Here is a 10784-nt window from a genome sequence, read left to right as displayed (position 1 = left end):
GCTGGGCTTTGTGCGCTGCTGCCAGTGCAGCTGCCCCGGGAGTGGCATGATGTCAAGTGTGTCCCACCACCGCTGTGCCCCCTGCCTGTCCCGCAGCAGGACACACATGACGTCCTGCCACTCTGGGCTGCCCAAGCAGTGGTGCACAAAGTGAAGTGGCAGCCGCCTCCATCCTGTACACAGACCTATGTGCCGCCTGGACCTCTGCTGGGGTATGCACAGCAGCGGGACCTCCCCCCAACCCGATGAGCCGCCTGGGCTCCGATTGTCCCACCACCTGGCCCAGCCAGGGCCCCATTCATCCCTATCCCTGCCTTTGCCCCACTCCCTCCCTCAATATGGGAGCCTCATTCTGCACCCGCCCCAGCCCCTTCCCAGAATAGACAGATTGGTACTTGCCTGCCATGCTAGGCAGCCAGTCATCCACATGCCACACTGTTAGCCTGGCTGCGTGTGCACCCCTCCCACTCCTGTTGTAGCCACCTGGAGCCTGCAGCCAGGCTGCCTTGCAGCCCCCACCTGCTGACCCATGTTTGGGGGGCTGAGCCCCATTAGCCTTCTGCCACCTATAATAGCACTAACACTTCCCTATGCAAAATGCAGGTCTGTGAAAATGCAAGTGCATGGCAGCGAGGATCAGACCCATCCAGGAGAACACAAAACAGCAGCAGGCTCTCCCTATGCCTAAAGAAGGGCATTTTTAAGAAGCCTTTTTCTAACTGTTAAGTGGGCCTAATAAAAGATATCACATTTACCTAAAGAACCTTGTCTGCCTTATTATTTCTTAAGCACACGATCTGGCACTTTGGAAAAATAAAAATGGACTTAAATTCAGTAATACAGTCTGTGGCAACATGGGAACTCCCTGACCAGCCACAGTACTAATCTCCCATCTGCCTCTGGACATGCTGCCTGCTTCACCTTCTTGTTATGCAATTAGGGTCTTAATTAGGCAGGTGGCTTCCTGGTTCTCCTGGGCCTAGGTATGCAGCTCCAACCACCCCTGTACTGCATCTCAAGCCTTGCAGGTGACCTACTGTTCAGTCGCTGGCTCAAGGCACACAGTTGTCTCTCTCTCACACTGCTGTGTCACAGGCCACATTCATATCACCCCTCTCACACCAGGGCCTCTTACACTCCAGCAGCTCTCACTCAGTCTCTTGCATACCGCCCCACTTATCCCACCCTACTTCATAAGATCCTTGGGTTTAGGTCTCCACTCAGCCCTGGCACAGTCTCTCAGGTATCTCCTGCTACCTCACTGTGTGTTGACTGAGCAATTGCTCAACTGTGGGCTTACTTTAGCCTTAGCTGCATACCAGAACATAATGCCTGTTCCTTGGGCCCCTACTCATGCCCCTCACTCTCAGGACCTCTCCTCAGCCTCCAGTTCATGTTTGGCCTCAGGCCCCCTTGCTCTCCAGGTCTCACTTCACTCAGTAGGGTTCTACACCCCACTGGGGCTCGGGTCCCTCTCTCGGCATGCCTGGCCCCACCACCCATTCTCTGGGCCTTCTGCCCTCCACACCTGGGCATGCCTGGCCCTCCACTGTCTCTGGTGTTAAATAAACCTGCCCAAAGGCAGGGGCTGGGGTTAAGGTACCCTTCACCAGGGGAGGTAAGTGGCCTAGCATTTCCTGGGGGCTTCCTCACCACTAGGAGCCCCACCAGTAGGCTGCACCCAGTAGGGTGCAGTTTCAAGTCATGCCCAGGACTGAGAGCCTCCTAGCCACCCCCATAAGCTTTTGCCTTTACCTCCTAGTGTTACCAGAGCAGCATCTCTACCAAGAGACATTTCCTCGGTATCAGGCAGCAGATTGCTACCTCCAGCTCTGCTGGCCTGAATCTTAAAATGGCTGCAAGTGGGAGACACCAAAGGTGCTCTGTCACACAGTCCTCAAAGTCCTTTATTTCTTTTAATGCAATATCCTGACCCTTCTCTGTACTGACAATGCCTGTTCTCCCGCACCCCACTTTTGTATCAGCAGTACATTTCATGAGCACACTCCTCATATTCGTATAAGATTATTAATTAAAGCATTGGAGATCAGTCCCAAGATCAATCCTATTGAAACTCCATTGTTAACCTCCTTGTAGCTTGTCACTTCCCCTTTCAAGAATACTCTGCTGAGCCTGGCCTATAGGAAAATATGACTCATTAGGGTTATGATGCATTGTTAGGGTTATGAGGTTGCAGATGCTAACAAAGCACTTTGCAGCCTTACTTTCAATAAAAAATGGTCACCACCAAACATTTCTTGAAGTGCAGTATTCTGCATGACAAAGTAGTCATGTCATTAGTAAATCTTTGCTATGATTGTTAGAAGTTGCATTCAGGAAATAAATCTTAGCATTCTTCACAGCATACCATCAACAGAAACAACAAGAAACCCTCCAGGATTTTGGATTAATGTGGAGAAGACCATAGCATTTTGCAAATCTGGCCCTGAAGAACCTGAATGGCTGTAGCACCTGCAACATTATTCCAGCTAACATCCACTAACATCTGGAATGCCATTCAGCACTGGATGCATGTTTAGCAAGATGTACAGTGTCCATTGTCACCATGGACAGAGCACTTCTGCATCTAATAACCAACAATTCTAATCAAAGGCCAAAAAGTAAAGCAAGCAAAGTAAAACCTGATGCAGAGTCCCATCAAGAAACTCCAGGTGGCCTTGGTGTTTTGTTGCCTTTTACTCACCTGTTGCTGCTACAACAAGACAAGCCTAGCTGTGCAACCTAGAAACCCAGTGACAGCCTAGCTGCATAGTGGACACACACATAGTGACACCTGAAACAGACTTGATTCTAATCCGTGGCAGCAAAAAACTAAAACAGTGAATCCAAATGGCAGTTTGAGGCAGTGGTTCTCACCTTTTCTTCGTGTCAAGGCAGCCCTTTGATGGGCTTCCAAAAAGGCCTGCTCTTAACTTTCACATGATTTGTGACTATAGAGAAAAACTAGCGCAATTCTTCTGTGGGCAGGTTTATGTTGTGAATTATGCTTGCACACCAAACAGCACTGGCAGGACCCTGCAGCACCCCTGAAAGGACCCTTTTTTTTCCTTTTTCTTTTTCTAAAAGAAGTGTTTCATGTCCCAGGTCAAATTAGCTAGATCAGGTCCAAATCCATTTGAATCGTCCAAGAACCATGTGGCCCTACTACTGGCAAGTATCTTCCACCCCAGCCTGTGGCTTCAGATATTTCCAAATCCTTTGGTAGGCATCCTACGTGCAGGCCCAAGCCCAGATGTGGGGTCTGGATATCCCCAAGTTGCACTTGCCCTCAGTCGTATGGCTGAGGGGCCTCCCAGTTCCACAAAATCGGCATGTAGCCGAGATCCACCCACTGGAAGCAGGCCAGCGGGAAGCTAACTATAAGGCTCTCAGAGAGTCCTGTCTGCAAGCAGACAAGGGTGCAACCCTCTACTACACACTGCCATTTTAATTGTGTTACCTCAGCCAGAGTACTTCTGCCACCATTGTGGTTATGGTCTTTCTCCCAAGGACCTCAAGGTCCCCCACTTGAGAACCGCCAGCTTGATTTTAATCATGCCGCTGGCTCAAGCAAACGTGATACCCACAGGTGGGAGCTCGCACGCAGCAACACCTCTGGCAGGTGTTTTTTTTTTTTCCAACCTGCGTCCGTTCCTCTTTGGGGAGCTGCTGCTATTGGGCCAGGCTGGATCTGGTCTGCACCCGCCTTGAGCAGTGACAAGGAGCCAGGTTCCTGTGCTAGTGCACTATGCTCTGAATGGCGCGGGCCACCTGGATTTTACCCCCCTGCCTGCAACAGGCTCCCAGGCAGTGCTGTTCTACCGGTGCCGGGGAGGTGGTCGGGCGGGGGGGGGGGGGGTTTCCACAACCTTTCCCACCACAGAGAACGTGACGGAATCCGCCAAAGACTAGAGAGGCAGCAAAGAGACGCTCTAACCCAGCGACGGACAAGTGAATAGAACGCCTCTTTCCAACTGGCTGACATCGGTCACGTGGCGCCCCCCCTCCAGCGCTTTCTCCCTTCCCGTCTCGCGTTCTTGCAACCTCTCGCGAGATCTTCGCATGCCTATGTCAGCAGGGTTGAGCGGAAGTCTGCCCTTTTTACCCGTGGCGGACCTGAGAGGAGCTGTGTGGACAGGATGAAGGTGGGTGCTTCGGGGCCGGGTTCTGGCGCCCACCGCAGCTCTCGCGTTCAGATGGCTAGGGCGTTGGGTGCGGAGCCACTTGCGGGACGCGATGGCGCCGGGGCCGGGTGGGGGAGCGCGGCTGCGGCGCGGATGGAGGTGGATTCCTGGTGGTGGTGGCGGCGGCGGCCTTGCGTTGGGGCTGCGCGCGCAGGATGGAACCCTCGTTGCCAGACGTGTGCTGGGAGCTCGGAGGGACGGAACCCTGCAGGGCCTCGGGGCGGGGGGCCTGGGCTGGAGTTTTAGTGCTCCTTTTGGAAGGGCAGCAAGGGAGTGTGCCTGGCTTTGCACCAGGCCAAGGGAGAAGTGTAGAAAGAAACATCCTGCCTTGGTTGCACCATTTTTCAAATGGGTGCATTAGAGCACAACCAGCCGTGTGGTTGTCAGCACTAGGATCAATGCTGGTGTTGTATTCATGCATGAAAACATTAACGGATCCAGGCTGGAAGAGAGCATCAGTCAGCAAAATCTGGCAGATGTAGGCTGCATGTTTAGTTTGGGAGCCTGTTGGGCTGCGTGTCTTTAAGGGAGCTGAGCAGGAATTTGAAGAGATCCTTTCGAGATGAGCTGGAACTGGGCAGGGGGGAGCAGGTTTTGCCCTGGAAAAAGTGATTTGGGTTTAACGAGGTCCCTGTTTCATGTTCCTAGCTCAACATCTCTTTCCCGGCCACTGGGTGCCAGAAACTCATTGAAGTGGATGATGAGCGAAAACTGCGCACCTTCTATGAGAAGCGGATGGCCACTGAAGTTGCCGCTGATTCTCTTGGTGAGGAATGGAAGGTAAGAATTTGGCTAATGTAACGCAAACTTTTTTTTTTGGCATGTGCAGCGCAAGGCAGGGGAGTGGACAATGTAAAACACTGGTATAAGTTTCACGTAAGATGTACAGAACTGGTGTAATGATGCCTTGAGAAGACCTTTTCCTAACTTAGTGTAGTTTGGGTGCTGATTGACCTTTTCTTAGGTGTAATGGAGATGTCCTTTCCTACAGGTTGCCGACTGTGACTTGACTGTGTTGTAGTTCTCCAGTTAAAAAGGAGTAAAAACTGTTATGCAGCAACAGAAATAAGCCTTGGTAAAGAATAGACTTAGTGGCTTTTCTAGACATAGGGTCCCTTTGTGTTGAGTGTCTTCTCTTAAACATAAGCCACACCTGGTAGTTGGAGAGGAGGTATGTAGGTTAGCTTGAGCTGGGGAAGAGCTGATGATTCATCCTCTAGAGTGAAGAGAAAAAAAAAAAGGTTTGGACACATGCTTTTAGGGGTTAAAAAAAACCCATGCGTCTATAATTGTTTACTGCTGACTGCTTAGGCTAGGTCTGAAAAATGTCTGACTAGTTTACAAGCCTTTTTTTTTCTTTGGCATACTTTGAAACACTTGAATTTAAATTGGTGGGACAGAACCATTTTAGACACACTTAGCTCTGTTCACACTAGGTATGAGGGCTTGTCTTTAGCTATTCTGCTCAGCTGCTTTGTGCATTATTCACGCTGGTGCTGTGCTGGCCTCCTAGAGCTCCCAAAAGTGATAGATCAGTGGCCCTCAACTTTGATAGACTCGGAGTTTTCACTTTTCTTTTGAGAAAAGGAACAAAGTAATTCTTCTGTTCAGGGAATACAGAAAGACCACAACAGGTCAACTTGCTTTTGGTGTCACAGGTTCTTATATGAAATTTCTAGGTTGATCTTGTGAATTGTTTGCACACCTAACAGTGCTAACACTGCATGTTACCCTGCAGCACTCTTGAAAAGATCTCCAGGCAACCCAGGATGCCACAACACCTTAGCTGAGAATCACTGTAATGAATTCTGTGCGACTTTCAAGAGCAAGACTGTTTGAACCTTTTCCACCAGTTGTGCCTACGTTCAAATACAGGCACTAAAATAGTAACTTCCACACAACTAGTTCAGTAGTATTTGAGTTGCATGCAAATTGTTGGATGCCTGCTGTATTACAAATGAGGTACAGACATTAAATTTCAAACTTTAAAAGAATATACATATAGTGATTGTATCCACAAGCAACATTGACTTAAAAAATAAATCGTCCCTCTGCTGATCTTTTTCTTAACAGGGCTATGTTGTCCGCATCAGTGGTGGCAATGACAAACAAGGCTTCCCCATGAAACAAGGTGTCCTGACTCATGGACGTGTGCGCCTACTGCTTAGCAAGGGCCACTCCTGCTACCGCCCGAGAAGAACTGGAGAACGAAAACGCAAGTCTGTCCGGGGCTGTATTGTTGATGCCAATTTAAGTGTCCTGAATTTGGTCATTGTAAAGAAAGGTGAGAATCTGTGGGCATGGTTATTAAGTCTCTGCAATAGGCAAAGGCCTTAAAACAAATTCTTCAATGAATATTACTTGATGCTCACATCTCTGGTTAGAAACTAGTATTATTTATGAAACATGACTTAAAGGAGCCTGTCCCACTAGGGACCTCCATTAAGATGGACTGATCATGTCAGATTCATATTAATAACCAATGCTTAGTCGCATACTCTTCATTTCTTAAATAAGAGGAAATAAAGTAATTGGTTAGGTCATAGCCATGCTGCACTTAGGCAGCTGGAGGTCCATATATCCAGCATATGATATTCTTGATAAACTGATTTCTTTTTTTTTATTGTCCTAAGCGAGTGAAAATGCCTTAAACTGTGGGTATCAGAGAGAGATGGCTGATAGAACCATGTCATTTAGCCCACGGGCTCCTTGAGGGGCTAAATATGTGCTTTAAAGGTACTTTAGATCTTGCAGTACTTGAAAGGTAATGTATCTTAAATAGGGTGAGCTAGTCTGTTGACTAGTTGAAATGCTCTTATTAGAGGTAGCAATGCAGTATGGAATTTGGAATGGTATGTGTGCCCTAAAAATTAACTAGCTGTTATTTTGACACTAGCACAGTTGTTTCAAGGCAGTGTATTTGTAATACACTAATAATAATAGGGAATTTTAGCAACTGCTCAGATAACTGAGTTCAAGGAGCCATGGGATTAATTTCTGTGCAACTAATCTAACAATTTACCTGAAGGTGAGAAGGATATTCCTGGGCTGACAGACACCACTGTGCCTCGTCGACTTGGTCCCAAGAGAGCAAGCAGAATCCGCAAGCTATTTAACCTCTCCAAAGAAGATGATGTTCGTCAGTATGTAGTAAGAAAACCCCTGAACAAAGAGGGTAAGATGCTTCAGTTCTGCTGCTCTTGTTGTATTTTAGTGATTAGGAGACTAATCTAAGCTTCTGGGGAGAATCAGTTCCTCATATCTAAATGGTGCTGCTGTAATGCCACCTAAACTTGATTGTCAGCTGCTGCTAATAATTTTTAGATAAGCAGCCTTTCCTACTATTTCCATGGAGGTCATGGGGAGGGGAGAAGTTTGGTGTCATTTCTACATATACTTGCTGGTGCTCCTAGTCCAAAGTCATGTTGTGAATGAAGATGGCTTGAATATCAAGTCTGTGCTTCTCCCAGTAGTGGGAGCAAATATTTAATACTTCTGGCATCAAAATGCTTTAAACTTCCCTCCTAATTCTGACCTTCTTTGTTTCTGACATCAGTCCCTAGAATACTTTTAAACCACTGCTGCTTGGCAGATGCTGTTTCTAATGAGGATGCATGCCTTGCCTGGGATATTTACTTCTCCCCTATCTACTGTTCTGCATCCTTCCTCTTTGCAGTAGTTAAAGGAAGGACAGATAGACTGGGAAGGGAAACTAGGCTTTAGCTAGTGCAGTGGTTCTCAACCATTTTAGACTCAAGGCATCCCACCATAACTTTTGGAATTAAGGGGCACCCAATTTAAAAAAAAAAACAACTGAATTTATAGATTACAATGCTTACCTCCTTGCAGAGGGGCCTGCTCTTACCTGCTTAGTTTAGCTGTATATTTCCGAATGCCTCGGGGCACCTTTCAGAACATCAAATGTTAAATGTTGGTGCTAAAAATCACCAAGATAAGGCACTCCATGGAACTTGGGCTGAATTGAAACTTGTGAAAGACTACTAACTTTCTTGGTTAAAGGGCTTTAAAGTGAAGTCAAATCTTTGGAGATGCTGTCTTTACATCTGTAGTTCTCTTGCAGCTCATCTGAGGCCTGAAGGTAGAGCAGAGTGCTGGCCCTGCCTGAACTTCCTTCTGGAGCTAGGCTGCACTAGCTCTAGCTTGGAAAGTAGTATAGTAGCTTCACTGGATTGTAGGTGGGCTGGATTTCTAATAGTTAAGTCAAGCTCCTTGAGAGAGGGGTGTCAGACTCACCCTGTGACTTGGGCTGGCTTGTGACATAAACAGCAGTGGCCGCCTGTCAGCTGGCTGTGGGGTGAACAATACAGCCCTGGCTCGCCCTTCTGCCACTGCCCATGTCCAGCAGAGCCCCAGGTTTGTAGCAGGCCCTGCCCTTTGTTAGCTATGCCCCTAAATACCCTGGCTTGGTGGGCTGGATAGAGCAGCAATACTGCCTGTATGTTTGATACCCCTGCCTTAAGCTTTACCATTCAAATTCCTAAGTGCCCTGCACTCCCTCTCTTCATGTGTGATGTAGACTCTGGCTGTTCAGTGTCTGTAGCCTTAAAGCATGCATGAATTCACATGGAATATTAAGTAGGAAGGAAAACTTGAAAGAGCTGTGAGAATTAGTTGGTGATCAGAGAATCTACCTCAGAGAATCTAGAAAAAATTGTGGTGAAACAAACAAACTGAGCTAGCTGGCATTAAGACATGCTTGAGATTTTTAAGGTTGTAAAAGATGACAGTAATCCAACTAAAACATCTAGGAAATAGTTTATCTTGCTTTTGACAGCCCTTCTACCAAGTTTGTTGCAACTATCAGTCAAACATTGTAGAAATGAAGCATGCAGCTTAATGTCGATTAGGGTGAAGCCTTATGCCTCTTCAGCTGGATGTATAACAGATGAGACTCCTGGGTGAGGGGGGACATACTTGCAAGCTTTTGGGAACAGTTTTGGTTCTCAGGAGACTTATGAAAAAGGAATTGGAACATATTGCTAATTTTACAAGAAGTTCTGCTAGAATGTTCTTGACAATCTCCTTCCTTCCCTACTACAGGAGAGGGAAGACTGAGTATATTGTTGGGTGTCTCAAATTGGAAAACTATTGCAAAATTGGGGTTTGGGGGGGGAGGGGTTGTTTGTTTTTTGGTTGTTTTTTTTTCAGTAAATGATAGATCACATTATTTAGCTTTATATTACCTAGTTAGGAAACAAACTTGTTCAGCATTTACAGAAGGTAACACATGCTTTCCTAATCTTAGGCAAGAAACCCAGAACCAAGGCTCCTAAGATTCAACGATTGGTGACTCCCCGAGTCCTGCAACATAAGCGTAGACGTATTGCTCTGAAGAAGCAGCGTACACAGAAGAACAAGGAGGAAGCAGCAGAATATGCCAAGCTTTTGGCCAAGAGAATGAAGGTATGTCTCCTCAAAGTATTCAGTGCTTCAGTATGCATTTATTGCAGGTAATTGGACAAGTTAGCTCTAAATAGGATTTTGTCCACACAACCTGACTTAAAAAATTACCTTCTAACGAGGGTGTTACAAAACTGCTTGCATGTCTGTACTCTCGGCTGTTAGTGCAACCATTTCCTGCAAGCACTCTTCCTTCCCCTCCCACCTTCTTCCCACATGCCCTTTCCACTTCAGCCAGTTTTTAAACAGTTTTGGAAACTTGTAGCCTAGGGCTCCATTATTAAACTCACTTCCTTTACAACCTAAAGCGCAGTATGGGTACAGTTGGATGGTCCAGCCTCTGCTAGGTGTGAGAATTACTTGAGTTGCTTTTGTCTAAATGGAAAATGATTAACTCTACCGCATACATATATCAAAGTATATTTCTCCCACATAGTACAGTATTCCACCCTACATCGTGCACTGAGGTAAGGATAGAACTGTCTTGCCACTGGAAGATGCTCACACTTTCTGTCCCATATCAAACTTCAGCAGCTCTGATTTATTCTCCTTTCCAGTTAAACTGCTTAATGAGATTTTGTAGTTTTAATTTCTCTCCGATTCAGAGGATAGGGTATGCTGGTGAGCTAATCAGTTGTACACACACATTGCTGCTTTTTTCTCTCTCACAGGAGGCAAAGGAAAAACGTCAGGAGCAGATAGCAAAGAGGCGCAGACTTTCCTCATTGAGAGCTTCCACATCTAAATCTGAGTCAAGTCAGAAGTAAAGATGTGTACACGATATTAAAATAAAATCTTTTGAACTGAATATTCCTCATAGCTTTTCTTAAAAAAAATTCTTTGACTACCATAATTGCCATGTTTTAAAATGTTTTTATGACTGAACAACTCGTATTGTAAATTAAATTAAATAATCCTAGATAGATTATGAAGATATGAGTTGTCAGGTTTTTTTAATTTATTAAAAACGAACCATTATACCGTTTTCTTTCCTTTTCCCCATGTGCACTTACTCAAAAGACAAACTAAGATTAAGGCTAGCCAGAAACTACAGAATATTTCTTGTATCAAGCCTGTAACTCCTGGTAGGCTTCTCCCAGACAGCAGAGAGCCACACTGGAGCGCTGTTGTTTTTGATTATTCAACTACCTAAGCTATTTATGCGCTGTACCACAAAGA

The 10784-nt window shown here is 46.3% G+C and overlaps 1 protein-coding gene across 1 annotated transcript; it reads left to right on the top strand.

The window, feature by feature from the left end:
* The first annotated feature begins 3991 nt into the window (after nucleotides 1-3991).
* RPS6 (ribosomal protein S6) lies at nucleotides 3992-10413 on the top strand. The gene is made up of 6 exons (XM_006035589.3): nucleotides 3992-4145; nucleotides 4833-4964; nucleotides 6258-6468; nucleotides 7213-7359; nucleotides 9451-9608; nucleotides 10277-10413. Exons 1-6 carry the CDS (start codon nucleotides 4140-4142, stop codon nucleotides 10370-10372), a joined length of 750 nt encoding a protein of 249 aa, XP_006035651.1. The 5' UTR covers nucleotides 3992-4139; the 3' UTR covers nucleotides 10373-10413.
* Nucleotides 10414-10784: the final 371 nt, after the last annotated feature.

Source organism: Alligator sinensis, unplaced genomic scaffold (genome assembly GCF_000455745.1).
Source record: "Alligator sinensis unplaced genomic scaffold, ASM45574v1 scaffold59_3, whole genome shotgun sequence".
NCBI classification, from domain to species: domain Eukaryota; kingdom Metazoa; phylum Chordata; order Crocodylia; family Alligatoridae; genus Alligator; species Alligator sinensis.
This window is presented reverse-complemented; position numbering and strand designations above follow the sequence as displayed.

Bases quoted from the DNA above. Each gene is read 5' to 3' on its own strand.
- RPS6 (XM_006035589.3), top strand. The intron at 7,360-9,450 runs GTAAGATGCTTC...TCCTAATCTTAG, and splicing joins AAAACCCCTGAACAAAGAGG to GCAAGAAACCCAGAACCAAG. The intron at 9,609-10,276 runs GTATGTCTCCTC...TCTCTCTCACAG, and splicing joins TTTTGGCCAAGAGAATGAAG to GAGGCAAAGGAAAAACGTCA.